The 15,388-nt window shown below is 38.3% G+C and overlaps 1 protein-coding gene across 3 annotated transcripts in view; it reads left to right on the top strand.

The window, feature by feature from the left end:
* The first annotated feature begins 11,407 nt into the window (after nucleotides 1-11,407).
* The window catches only part of LOC120432603 (uncharacterized), a 136,746-nt gene continuing 132,765 nt past the window's right edge, over nucleotides 11,408-15,388 (top strand). For 2 of the 3 annotated variants that reach the window (XM_039597852.2, XM_039597866.2), the window contains exon 1: nucleotides 11,408-12,812. In XM_039597852.2, the coding sequence (XP_039453786.1) occupies nucleotides 12,731-12,812 (82 nt within the window). In that variant the 5' untranslated portion in view covers nucleotides 11,408-12,730. The remainder of the gene's footprint in view (nucleotides 12,813-15,388) is intronic. The other variant, XM_039597859.2, reaches the window with a different exon arrangement.

Here is a 15,388-nt window from a genome sequence, read left to right on the forward strand (position 1 = left end):
CATGCCGTATTCTGCCGCTCTAATCTAGTCCGTCCCATATGTATTTTTATCATTTTTGAGATAAACATAACAAAAGTCTTGTTTTTACATGTACTTTGAGCCTATTTAATAAAAATGTTATGTTTGTTCTTGAAATTCCAAGACAAAAATCACTTTCGTGCTGTCCCATATGCAAAATAAAGGCAAGTTAGCTCCTTCTAAAAAAAAATTCTCATGAATCGATTTAATGGTCAATGAAATTATTTAAATTTCATGGACTATATTTTTAAGAACCTTTAGAACATAAAAACATCAAACATTGTTCATATTTGTAGGAGTATTTACTTGAGTATTTATAAATTATTAAAAGTAATGTTTTAAACTATGCTGTTTTTAAACAATTGACAATCACGAATACAAAAGATACTACACACCATTATGGGTTACGGAATACTTCCGTAAAATTCTATTCCAGCTTGAATGCATTTTCGTAGTCCTGGTTCTGGAAAAGGTTCATATTCCGGTTTTGTGGATCACTCAACTTCAACGGTCCATATGTTGAGACATAGTTCTTATATAATTTGCCTCTCTAGTCATTTAGTCTCGTTTATAGTTACAATTGTACAGCTGTGAAATCTTCTATAAATTAAATACATCTGAAATAAACATAAAATAAACATACATTTTATTTTATTTTATGAAATTTACTTGGAAATTACCAAAACAAACCTTGAAATGACAGTTTAACTTTTGGTGTATATGTTGAAGCCTACCTTGATACCTCGACTGACTTGCCTTTATTTATCGACTAATAAAGGCAAGTCAGTTCAATTATGAAAATAACACAAATTTACCTCCAAAATATAAGTTTTATGAAACATTTTTTGTTAGGGATATTTGTTGAACTGATATTGAAATAATTGTATAAAAATTTATCATAAAATTGTTGATTAGAATTGTGATAAAAGGTGAAACATTTTTTGGGCTTCTCACGGCGTTATCCAGCACCCACTTTTAACATATGGGACGGACTAGATTAGAGCGGCAGAATTTATTATCTTGAAAATTAGCTTCAATCGACATATCCGAAAGAACGAGTTTTTTCCAACATCTACAAAAGAAAGATGGGTTCGTTATTTATGAAGTGAATTAAAAATTGCTTTTCTGACGTTATCAGTGTCAGTGTCACGGAAAATACATGTTTTGGCTCACAAATCAATTGAACAAAATGCTTTTGCAACCAGAAACAGTTCTTCTGACAACTTAAAATGTTTGGGACAGATTCCTGATTACTTTGATATTTTGAATTGGAATTTTCAACTGTCAAAATCAGAATGAATGGTGCCTGAGCATGTTCCTGAAGGTGCTTGAAGGTGCCCGATGGTGCCCAGGGCTCTTTGATGAGAGTGGTTTTCCCCTTGGGCGGGACAAATAAGACTTGCGTTTTTCTCGGCTTGCTATTTTTACATATGGGACGAACTCGATTAGAGCGGCAGTACACCAACGAGTAGAGCAACTTTTTGTGAACATTTCTGTTTATGTTCACTTTACTTAAAGTTATTATATTCTTTTTACAAGCATTTAAAAAAATATTTCCCAAGTGTATTCAAATCAGACGAGAATGCATTGGGTCGCGCTCTTTTGGGTCTGCTTAGTGTTGCCAATTGTGATGAAATTTCAAGCGAACACTCACGACAAGTAGCATTCATAGAGAAAGTTTCCTAGCATCACTGGCTTACTCCAACAGGCGCTGCTGGTGGTGTTGGTGGCCACCCTTTGTTCTTTATTTGCCTTCGTTTCTCGCTCGGTTTTCTTCAGCCTTCGATTGGAATGGGTCGTCAAAAGTCAAACGTCAAAAGACTTGGCGCGTTTGTTTTTTTTTGTGGCGCTTGCTAATTATTTACATGTTTCAAGATTATTTTTCAAGTTAGTGACTAACTAATGTGCAAAAGAACATGTTGCCGTTAGTTAGAAGCAATTTCATATGTTAAACGCTTTGAAAACGTTAGCGCAAGTAAAAGATATTGATGGCGACTTTCGTTAAGCATTTGAGCTCTCATCTTGCATGTAGAAAGGGTATATTTCCCATAGACGTCTGTTTTTATTTGATTTGAATTTGAATGAATTTCAAGCTTTTTCTCCAAATAAATCTAATTCCTTTTGTTGATAAAACTTCGGGAGTTGTTGCGATGTATTGGTGACATCTTAAACTTTCGGCAGTCGCGCTGGTGTACTTTGTTCACCGCTTGTAAAAACGTTTGTAAGAGAGGCAAAAAAACGAGACTTCCAAAAGACTAAGAAAACAAATAAATCACGTTCCTAGAACACATCTTGCCGTTTTGCCAGCTGGTTAACTACGTGGCTAAAAATGACCTTTTGAAGAATCAACACTTTAAAATATTGTTTGTTATTGATCGAAAAGTACTAAAATGTTTTAAAACTTCACTTCTTTAGAACAAGTTACAATGGTGGATGACTTTTTTTGAACCATTCATTTTAATTGAACATAATTTTAACTAAATTCAACCAAATATCACCCACCTAAGAGGTTAGATTAGGTCATTCTTCAAACTTTCAAATTATGTCCGTCAAAGTTCAATCATTGACTAACCTCCCCGAAAGATTATTTTGATTGCAAAGCGTTCATCAAAATAGAACACACGTCTAAGATGAGGTTACAGCGATTACCGGAGGAAAATGAGAGTTGATTATATGTAATACTCTTCACATTTCACTCTACATTATTGCTGGCAGAGAGCGAGAGGAAAAACGATTTGTTTACGGATCGAACCCAGCGCAAACCAACCTCAACTTTTACTTTCCATATTTCCCAAAATTCTCACCCCGAATGCATTTGAAAGAAGTCACAATATAAAGCACTGAACTTTCGACCCAAAAAGTAACCCAATGATAGGTTGCATTGTACGTTTACGTGCGTTATTTTTTGCAACTGTTGAAACGAAAGTTTTACGCCCCAAAATTGGACCGCTTAGCCATGACTGAAATTAATTCACGTACGCGCGTATTATTGCCTCCCCGATGCCTCAAAATGAAACTTCCGCACCAGCGCCGAAAACGTAAGCGATAGCTTAAGCCCAGCTTAGGAGCTTACCAAAGTTAGCCAAGCTTTGGCTTGTTTTGGACCAGCCGGCCGGACGGACATTCACACATGTGGCTGTTGGTGAGTAAGCAAAGTGTCCAAAAACTAGGGAAAAGGTGAAACGCCCCGCAGTGCCATATAGTTTGGCCATCAGTCGGTGGGGGTAGTTGGAGTGCGGCCACACCACGGTTGGCATCTGGGTCGGGCCCCGCAACGAGGCACAATTAAATTATGAACCGATTAAATCTCTCTCCTCACCGGCACCACCAAGGTGGGTCTCCTTTCATAAACGCCAAATTAAGAAGGTTCAAATGAATGCAATAAAAAAAAATAACAACCACGCGTCAAGTCTCCGTGAACTTCAGTTGCTACTTTCTTTGGAAAATTTGCAAGTTGTGAGACATTAAAATGCAGCAATGTGTCTTTCTAAGATTTTATGAGGAGGAATTAAACTTTGTTTAGAGTTGAAAACATTTCTGAGGTCAATCCCCATAAATATAAGTGCCGTTGCCCATGCTCGCATTTATGTCGCATGTGCATTCTTGCCGATTTTTAGTTTGGTGTTGCAATAGCTTGTTGTCTTGTGTTATTTTAGATGCACAAAATTCAAGTCTTTAAGCATTTTCAACCAGGTTTAAACATTATATTATTGAACAGGTCCATGATTTTTTTAAGAGTGCTCGTTACTTTCAACAGTGCTGCCAGATCATCAATATTTTCACCTTTTTTTGAAATGTCTTTTAGATATTTGCCTTGAAACGTAGATCATGAAACTTTTTTGTACATTCTATATCACTTTAGCATGAGAAAAACGCGTTTTATGTTTGACCTTGAATAAACAAAAACTAGAGCACGCAATGTAAACAATAACAAACACGTTTTGTTTGGCTGATCATTCTGTTAATTGTCCCGAAATTTGGTTGACGTGCGACAAGATAGCCTAACAACTACAATTTGGAGGTCTTTGTTAGACCTTTTAATGTCACCCAAATATTAAACATATTGCTGCAACACAAATATTACTACTTTATTGAAATAAAAACATGGAACTTTAAGTACAGGAAAATAAACTTTTTGCATATTTCGCACAAACTTCCCACCACCAATTTAGTTTCTCTGAATATTGGCGTATCGAATTATCGCTTCCAAAGAAACTCCACGAGGTATCCATTAAATCCCGCAAACGTGTCAAATTACCTGTCACATAATGATCCGCCCTGAAGGCACCGCCACCACAACACCATCCGCCAAATCAGCAAACCAAACTTGAGGAGAAGCAGAAGAGAAAAATTGCGTGACAGATGATCGCATCCCGCCACAATGTTGACCCTTTCGACAACGACTACAAGACCCAAGACCCCGAAGGCCGGGGGAGAAATGGTGAAGAGTTTACATGCCAAACTCTGCGTGCAAATATCACGTGAGTGTGTGAAGGTTTTTGGACTGATGGTCACCTTCGTCCAAGGTCCGGAACCGGCCGCACCCAAGCACACGCACACACACACACATGGTTTAAAGTCGAGAGTTAAGCTCAACGAACGAACGAAAAAAAAATACAGACAAAATAAATATTCAAAGCTCAGGTCGCCAACTTATTGCCAGTCGCCGCCGTGAAGGTCCAGTGAAAGTGGGAAGCGAAACCTGTTGATAAATCTGCAACAACTTTCAAAATATTAAATTTTATGCACACACACACTCACAAGCTTTACACCACTTCTATGCATGCAAGTGGGGATGGTGGGACGTATTGTGTGGTCATCAGTGTGGGTTGGGTTGTGAAATATTCAAGGAACTCTTCTAGAGCAGTAAATCAACGATATTGTAAAGACCAATTATGTTAATTTAAATTTAGTTATTAAATTAATAAATCTCAATCGATGTATGTTTCACTTTCACTCAAGTAGTTCTTCAATTCAAAATTTGTAATCAGTATGTGCTCTAAACATTTTATGGTAGTTATAATAGATTTAAAAACACACCAAAATAAGAATAATTTTAATTTAAAGGATGTCGTCATCCGATTTTGTATTAGAGTATAACAAAAAATACTTTCAACTGACATTCGGAAGCTTATTCCAACAGGTGAACCGAACCCGTACGACAAATTTGTGGCCAGCGAGCTCGTTTTGAAATTGGCATCAGAATTGTTTCACTATGTCAATTTCAAAAGCTTGCAAATTAACATTCAAATTATATTTTAACTATTTTTCACATAAGACGTCATCCATAAAGTATGTCACGCTCTAGGGGGGGAGCGGGGGGGGGGGGGTCAGAGCAAGTGTGACATTGCATGTTATAAGTATAGGAAAAGCGTGACAAAGGGGGGGATAAATTTTGGCTGATTTTTGCGCGACGTACTTTATGGATGAAGCCTAATACATCTTTGCTCTATTTTGTGTAGAAATCTCGTTCTGTTTTCAAAAATTGATACCGCCATCACGATTTATTTACAGAGGGCCATTTTGCAAACTAATAATGTGTAACCTAATACAGTCATGCCTCGGTTTAGCACCGCATATGGGGGATGCAAAACCGAGGCACAGAGCTTATGGGATTTTGGCTATATGGGACTTTAATCGTACGAAAAATCATGCAAACATCAAAAAACTATAGTGTTTTGATATCGGGATGATGTCAGCTATCCATTAAAATTATTATTTCATGAAAATTTTCACAAAAATACGAATTTTTCCTGTATTTCGAAAATGCATTTTTTTTCTCTAAAGAAACCAAAAATATATTGTTATTGCAATATGGGTATCAAATGATCAGTTTTTTTCATACATTTTGGATTTAATTACAATTTTTTTTGAAAATACTCAAAATTTTCACAATACTACGTCTTTTCGAAAAAAATACTCAAAATATAATTTTTTACAATATGGGTATCAAACGATCGGGATTTTTTCATACATTTCAAATGTAATAACAAAATTTTTAGAAAATACTCAAAATTTTCACAAAACTACGTATTTTTGAATAAAATACTCAAAATTTCCGTTTTTACAATGTGGGTATCGAACAATCGGGATTTTTTCATACATTTCGAATGTAATAACAATATTTTTAGAAAATACTCAAAATTTTCACAAAACTACGTATTTCCGAAAAAATACTCAAACTTTCCGTTTCTACAATGTTGGTAACAAACGATCGGAATTTTTTCAAACATTCCGAATGTAATAACAACATTTTTTGAAAATACTCAAAACTTTCACAAAACTACGTATTTTCGAAAAAAATACTCAAAATTTCCGTTATTAAACACTCAACATTTCCACAAAACTACGCATTTTTGTAAAGCTTTTTTTAAATTTCTGTTTTTACAATATGGGTATCAAATAATCGGGATTTTTTCATACATTTCGAATTTTATAACAACATTTTTTGAAAATACTCCAAATTTTCACAAAACTACGTGTTTTGGAAATGTTTTTGAGAAGTTTTGTGAAAAATTTGAGTATTTTCAAAAATTTTTTAATTACATTCGAAATGTATGAAAAAATCCAGATCGTTCGATACCCACATTGTAAAAACGGAAATTTGGAGTATTTGATTAAAAAACTAACTTAATCCACCTATGTGGTTAGAGCCTTCCTCACAACAATGGCTGTACACAAGTTTCATCTATTTTTTAGATCCGGCTTCCAAAAAGTACATCGATATCACTTAAGTGGCCATATCTCGAGACAGGGTTGCCAGATCTTCAATGTTTTGGACTCGTTGGAAAGGTCTTTTGATAACCTAACCAACAATGGGTCGGATGGTGGATCCGGACATAGTTTACATACATTTAAGTGAGATCCGGCTTCAAAAAAGTACATCATATCACTTAAGGAACCATATCTCGAGACAGGATTGCCAGATCTTCAATGTTATAGCCCGCCAGCCTATCGAACTCCCCTATGGTTAAGTGAGATGGCTTAAGCACCAATCCCGAAGGAGACCATCCACCTGTTTGTCGGTTTGCCCAGCCGTAGAGACCTCTCGAGGGGGGTTCAGTAATCCCGTTTCGGGACAGGGAGTTCTGTGGGGGTGTAAAACGCGTCGGAGGTACTCCGACTAGCGTACCAAGCCACTACCCAGGATGAGTAGCTGAAAAAGAAAACGAAATCGGACTGGGGACCTCAGGGCGTGATTCATCACCTGCGGCCTTCAACAGTCCACCTGAAACAGTGCAACAGAAAAATAGCCAGTGGTCCAAGGGATTCGGAGCCCTGACTCCAGTAGAAAAATAAAGTAAAATAGAGCAAGGAAAGAAAATCTACATTTATTTAATCGGTCGCGAATAACATGAGCCGACTCTCTCGGTCACCCTAGCATAAGTGTTTGTTTTATAGCTACTGTGTGTCTAGGTCAAGTGCAGCAGGAAAAACATTTGTAGGGTTTTGTGTTCGTTTATTTACAGTGAGTCATTCATGTTTTCGTACGTACGTTTGTGTTTGCCGGCGATCCTCCCCTCTTCCTTTCCCTGAGATCCTGTTACTTCAACCAAAATCTATCGTGTGTTTGTCTTCCTTCTTCTCTCTTCTTCTTCCGGTTTAGATGTGTGTGCTATGTGCGTTTTATGTATTCATTTTTTTACGTGTCGGAACAATCTCGACGCGCAGCGCCGCGCTACTTAGTTGGTAAGGTTGGTAGCGGGCGAAAAGGTGTGGGCCATGGTCTTACCACTAGTGCATGCTTTACTCACGGTTTGCGTTCGCTGTCGACGATCACGTGGTCGTCTCTACCTGTTCTGCTGCTGCTGGTTTCGAAGAAACTCTGGTCGGTTGCTCGGTTGGTGTTCGCTGCGGACGGCGTCTACGACGTCATCACTCGCTGCTGCTGCTGTTGCTGCTCTCCGGTTAACACCGGACGGGCCTCGAGCACGTGGTTGGTCGCACCTGCGAGGGAACCGCGACGACCTACGTTTGAAGATCTGCTGCTGCTGCTCGGCTGGAACGCTGGTTAGCTGTTTGTTGGTTGCCGGTTCGCGTGTCCGCCTTCGAGGCCGGACTTCTCTCCCAAGGGTTAACTCACGTGGTTTCTAACCTTCCAGGTTAGGTTTCAATGGCGGTTGGCGATCGCGATGGCGGATGCTGATCGCGATGGCGGTTAATTCAAGGACTCTGCGGTGACTGTTGATGCTGTCCTGTTACGGCGTGGCCGTACAGTTCCGCTGCCGAGCGCGGTTTGGCGAGCGCTGGCCTTCGGCGGCATGGGCGTTGCGGCCGGACGAGCGTGGCGGTGTCGCAGAACTGGCACGGGACACGGAATCACGGGTTAGCGCACGTTAAGCCACGAGGTGGTCGGGTTCCGGACTTACCAGGAATTCTGGAACGCACATGCACGCAGGCTTACACACACGCACACGACACGGCACTAGCACAATCTACTAATCTCGCTAAACTTGCTAACAGGGAAAGGACAGAGAAACACATTACACTAGAGATAACCTAAAAAGACAAACTCATGGAAACTAGAAACCTACAATTTAATCACGAGACGCGCACAATCGAGGGCCACTGGTGCCTCTTCCGCGGAACTGATAAAAGTGAACAGTTGGGCGCGTCATCAGAACGCCGAGACTTATGAGAGGCTTCAGTTCCGAATTCCGTTCCCTCTCCCGGTTACCAACCCTGGACAATAGCTTGTCATTCCCCTAGACCGCTTTATCACCTCCACGATCTCATCACCCCCGAACCGCGAAAACGCGAAACTCTTCGCGAGATTCGTGCGGCTGGCTCTCCCCGATCTCCTGTGCTGGCTCACCTAAAGAGCAGTGTTTAAACCACTCGGCCATCTGGTTGAACGGAAAGCTTTTGGGATAACTGGCGCGAAAGGTACTCGGCATTTGAGTGACCAAAGGAATGAGCAAAGGTCACTCAGCAAGAAAGCTCTACTCTGCGGCGTGTACGTTTAATATAGTTTAGGTATTTCTACTTCCCAATCATACCGACTGTACTTTTACTCCCTATGTACTCGTTACAATGTTTTAGACTCGTTGGAAAGGTTTTTTGATAATCTTACCAACAATGGGTCGGATGATGGACCCGGACATAGTTTACATACATTTAAGTGAGATCCGGCTTCAAAAAAGTATATCAATATCACTTAAGTGACCATATCTCGAGACAGGGTTGCCAGATCTTCAATGTTTTGGACTCATTGGAAAGGTCTTTTGATAACCTAACCAACGATGGGTCGGATGATGGATCCGGACATAATTTACATACATTTAAGTGAGATCCGGCTTCAAAAAAGTACATCAATATCACTTAAGTGGCCATATCTCGAGACAGGGTTGCCAGATCTTCAATGTTTTGCACTCGTTGGAAAGGTCTTTTGATAACCTAACCAACAATGGGTCGGATGGTGGATCCGGACATAGTTTACATACATTTAAGTGAGATCCGGCTTCAAAAAAGTACATCAATATCACTTAAGAGGCCATATCTCGAGACAGGGTTGCCAGATCTTCAATGTTTTGCACTCGTTGGAAAGGTCTTTTGATAACCTAACCAACGATGGGTCGGATGATGGACCCGGACATAGTTTACATACAGTTAAGTGAGATCCAAATATATGTGAAAACACATTTTTATACATAACTTTTGAACTACTTATCGAAACTTCAATCTGTATAAAACTCGATCTATGGGACCCTAAACCAAGTCGAATGCAACAAGTTCGGGTCAAATCGGTTCAGCCAGTGCCGAGAAACATGAGCTAGTTTGTTGGTCACATACATACATACACACACACATACACACACACATACACACACACATACATACACACATACACACAGACATTTGTTCAGTTTTCGATTCTGAGTCGATATGTATACATGAAGGTGGGTCTACGACGTTTTTATACGAAGTTCATTTTTAGAGCAGGATTATAGCCTTACCTCAGTGAGGAAGGCAAAATACGTAGTTTTATGAAAATTTTGAGTTTTTTCTAAAAATGTTGTTATTACATTTCAATATATGAAAAAATCCCGATCGTTTGATACCCATATTGTAAAAATTTAAATTTTGAGTATTTTTTTTTTTTGCAAAAAGACGTAGTTTTGTGAAAATTTTGAATATTTTTAAAAAAATGTTGTAATTACATTCGAAATGTATGATACCCACACTGTAAAAACGGAAATTTTGATTATTTTTTTCGGAAATACGTAGTTTTGTGAAAATTTGAAGTATTTTCAAAGAATATTGTTATTACATTCGAAATGTATGAAAAAACCCGATCGTTTGATACCCACATTGTTAAAACTGAAATTTTGAGTATTTTTTTCGAAAATACGTAGTTTTGTGAAAATTTTGAGTATTTTCTAAAAATGTTGTTATTACATCCGAAATGTATGAAAAAACCTGATCATTTGATACCCATATTGCAATAACAATATATTGTTGGATTTTTTTGAGAAAAAAAAAATGCATTTTCGAAATACAGGAACAATAAGTATTTTTGAGAAATTTTTTATGATATAATAATTTTAATGGATAACTGACATCATCCCGATTCCAAAACACTATAATTTTTTGATGTTTGCATGATTTTTCATACGATTAAAGCCAATGTCTCCCATATAGCCAAAAACCCATAAGCTCTGTGCTTCTGTTAAGCACTGGGCCGTGCTTAACCGAGGCAGCTGAACGGTGCAAAACCGGGGCAGTGCAAAACCGAGGCATGACTGTATATCTTTTGTTATTGTCTGTTCTACAACTTTGTAGAACATTTTAACACTCTTAAAAATAACACTGCAATGTTAGAAAAAACACGAAATTTTTAAATGAAAATTTTTGTTCTAAATGATAAAATGACCCTTCTGGATCAATGTAGATTCAAAAAGAACATTAAATTTCTCTTAAATTGACATGTCAAAAAAAAAAATTACAGTTGAGTAACGGAAAACGACAGAGTTTTTAAAACTTTTTTGATGTTTTTTGCGGAAATTTGAGTAAGCCATCAAATTGGACGTAGAATTTTACATTAAAGTCTCTTGGACACCAAATTTCTGTCTCATCATCATCGGACAAAGTTTCACGAAAATCGAAGAGAGGACGGGGCTGTTGTTTTCTATTTTTCTGAAATGGGTCATTGGAAGCCGTGCAAGGGCTATCATAACCTTATACCCGTGGAATAAATAAGCTTATCAGAATAAAACCAGATTTGTCACAAAATACAAAGCCTAATTGCATAATATTCACAATCTAATCACTCCAAACACCCTCACTCCATTTCATGAACATCTACATCGAAGGGATAGCCACCAACTGCAACCGCACGCATAACACTAGCCAAACCCACATCCACCATTCCACGAACCCTTTTCTAACTTTCCTGTCGGCCGGCACTGTCAACATCCAAAATGAGGAGGGGGAGAAAAGTAAAGAATCGTCACCGTCACCGTCGCCGTACACCTGCGGACAGAGGAACGGCCAACAACAACAACGCGCCAAACAGCAGAAGAAAAGCAAAAATCGAAAACGAAAAGGAAAAGCAGAAAAAGTTTGACACAATTTCAACCTGTTGCTCCGTCAATCCACCAAGCATGCCATGCGAACGCACGCGACGACGCCCGAACAGGATCGCCCGGAGCTTTCGCGCGTCGGCGAAAAAGACTATGGCTTCGGAGCTTTTTCCCGACCGTAACTTGAGAGAGCAGAGAGAAATCTGCGCGAGAGACTTTCGCGCTTCGTTGCGTGCTTCTTCAACGAGCGCGCGCGCGGTTCGTCGCTTGCCCAAGTCACTCTGCGAAGAAATTGCGCGCGACGTCTTGTTCGGCGAAGAAAGTAGGAATTTCTCCACGCGGGTCTTCGCGCGCTCTCTTCGGCTCTTCTTCGGCCTAGTGCTAGTGGCCGTTCGCAGCGGAGGTCCGTTTTGTGTTCCCGTTGGGTCTTGCCAACCAACAGTTCAGCAGTGTCCGCGGTACGAGCAAGACGTGTCGTTTCTTCGGAGCAAGAAACTTCCAACCGAGCAAAGCAAGGTTTTTCGCGAGACTTCGTGGTCATCGCGAGGCTTCCGAGGAAGAGAAAGCAGCCGCAGCAGGTCCGCTAGGCGCGCAGTAACGGACTTTACCGACCCTTCCCTTCCCCCTCTCTCTGCCACCCCGCTTAAGGTGGTACCTCCAGCGAGGATTCCAGCGTGACGGTCCAAACCGGATATACACTGGGAAAGGGCAGCACCGAGTGAGAGTGACGCTGGCCAATTTGTGTGGATTATAGCGCTAAGGTGAAGTGGAAAGTGCAAGCAACTCGTTTCTGCCTTAACAAATTTTGAAGGAATTTCAAAAGTGTGCGAATCCTTGGTGAAACAAAAATTCAGTAACAAAAAAAACAAGTGAAAACATTTTCTTTCTCGAAATTAGAAAGAAAATGAAAATTTCGTAAAACACAAAAACAAGTGAAGAAAAATGTGAAACTGTGTGACATAAAAAAAAGAATAAGTGAAAAAGAAGCCTGAAGAAACAGGTGTGTGCAAATTTGAACAAGTGCACCCGCACAGGTGACACGGATCCCGGAAACCTTTCGCAAAGCAAGGGGAGTGACAAGTGAGCGAGGGAAGTTACGTACTTTGTTCGGTGGATTGGAATAACACTGTTGTTGATAGCTGATAGTTGAAGAGTGTGGAACTCGAAGCAGGAGGAACACAACGGTGGAGATGACACGTCGTAAGCACATCTACCAGCTGCTGCTGGTGGTACTGGCGGTGGTGACGAACGCGCAGGATGATGCGGTGGAAGGTGAGTCAATTGAGCGTAAAGGGAGGGAAATTATGAAAATGGATCAATTTTGTTTAACTGAAATCATTAAAAATCGTTATCTCAATGTCTTTAACTGAAATAATTGAGCTGATATTCCGATAATATATAAATTGTGTTAGGAGTTAATATATTTTCATAGACATTAGACATAGACATAGACAATAATTGCAATGTTTGATAATTTTAAAAAAATGTTGTTTTTAATTTTTATGATGTTGATTTTAATTTATGAATTATGAAGAAACAAAGAAAAAAATACAAATAATTATGCAAAACAATTCAGAATTATTTCATAGAAACGATTATAGTTTTGCTGTCTACCTTTTATATGTATCAACTATTTATCAAAAAGTTTTTTTAAACTTTGTCCGGGGTCAGGGGGTCATTTTTTGAGTATTTTTTGTTCTACAAATCTACGGACAACGTTACTTCTCTTAATGTCAGTTTTTTATATGCATTTATCTTGCTAAATTGTAGTTTTCATGTTTCAATTTGAAGTTTCAGGCATGTTCTACAAACACAAAATATTATTTTTGGCCCATTTGCAGCTTTTCACAATTTCGAGCAATTTCTTCAGCTTTGAAGATTATTAAACATTTAAAAAAAAAAAACTTCAATCATTCGTTCAAAGTGTGTTAAGGCATAATTTGAGACAAAACAATAATCTGCATACTTATGTTAAAACAAGGCCAAATTTGTCCCCAGAAAACGATTTTTTGAAACATTGACAAAGTCACATGAAACAAGCGAATTCTTAAAACCCAAGATTTTCAACAACAAAATAAAAGTTCTTTTTACCAATACTTTTTAAAGATTCAAAATTGTATTTTTAAATTGATGTCTTTGTGAATTTATAGATGGAAAGTTGGAAAAACTTTTTTGAACAAAGTTTAATTGATGGCCACAGTAAAGAGTTTTGTTAATTTGACAGGTGTAAGACTAGATGTAATAATTCTTCTTTTATCGTGTAATATTAAGTCTATTTAGTTTGATAAAGTGGATTCAAACTAGAAAAGAGGTCAATTTACACATTTTAAGATGTAAAATTACACCTTTTTCTGGCATAAAAGATGTATTCATTCCCTTGATTTTATGAATGATGATGATGTATGAATAAACAATTAATTTTATAATATTTCAATTACTCTTGCTTGCTACCTTATATTTAAAAAAAACTATCTTAATCCACCTATGTGGTTGGAGCCTTCCTCACAACAATGGCTTTTCACAAGTTTCATCTATTTTTTAGATCCGGCTTCCAAAAAGTACATCGCTATCACTTAAGTGGCCATATCTCGAGACAGGGTTGCCAGATCTTCAATGTTTTGGATTCGTTGGAAAGGTTTTTTGATAACCTAACCAACGATGGGTCGGATGATGGATCCGGACAAAGTTTACATACATTTAAGTGAGATCCGGCTTCAGAAAAGTACATAAATGTCACTTAAGTGGCCATATCTCGAGACAGGGTTGCCAGATCTTGTTTTGGACTCGTTGGAAAGGTATTTTGATAACCTAACCAACAATAGGTCGGATGGTGGATCCGGACATAGTTTACATACATTTAAGTGAGATCCGGCTTCAAAAAAGTACATCAATATCACCTAAGTGGCCATATCTCGAGACAGGGTTGCCAGATCTTCAATGTTTTGGACTCATTGGAAAGGTATTTTGTTAAGTTAACCAACAATAGGTAGGATGGTGGATCCGGACATAATTTACATACATTTAAGTGAGATCCGGCTTCAAAAAAGTACATCAATATCACCTAAGTGGCCATATCTCGAGACAGGGTTGCCAGATCTTCAATGTTTTGGACTCGTTGGAAAGGTCTTTTGATAACCTAATCAACGATGGGTCGGATGATGGACCCGGACATAGTTTACATACAGTTAAGCGAGATCCAAATATATGTGAAAACACATTTTTATACATAACTTTTGAACTACTTATCGAAATTTCAATCTGTATAAAACTCGATCTATGGGACCCTAAACCAAGTCGAATGCAACAAGTTCGGGTCAAATCGGTTCAGCCAGTGCCGAGAAACATGAGCTAGTTTGTTGGTCACATACATACATACACACACACATACACACACACATACACACACACACATACACACAGACATTTGTTCAGTTTTCGATTCTGAGTCGATATGTATACATGAAGGTGGGTCTACGATGTTTTTATACGAAGTTCATTTTTAGAGCAGGATTATAGCCTTACCTCAGTGAGGAAGGCAAAATCTCATATCTGCTATTAGGTTCCTATGCAGGTGGGATCATTGAAATTACGTTAAAAATTAAAGTAAGTGAAACAAATCTACATCCATACATCTGGAAATGGTGACAAATGTTGTGTTAAAAAATGTGTCATTCAAGAAATTTAGTCATTTTCTGTTTGAATTAACTTTTTACACACTTTTTTAATTGAAATAAATCAAATAAGTGATAATTTTTAGCCAACAAAATTTTTAATCGTCATAAATTCAACTTGTTGTAAATATAATTTCATAATTTGATTATGAGTGAGTTGAATTGTTAATCTAAAAA

Source organism: Culex pipiens, chromosome 1, assembly GCF_016801865.2.
Source record: "Culex pipiens pallens isolate TS chromosome 1, TS_CPP_V2, whole genome shotgun sequence".
NCBI classification, from domain to species: domain Eukaryota; kingdom Metazoa; phylum Arthropoda; class Insecta; order Diptera; family Culicidae; genus Culex; species Culex pipiens.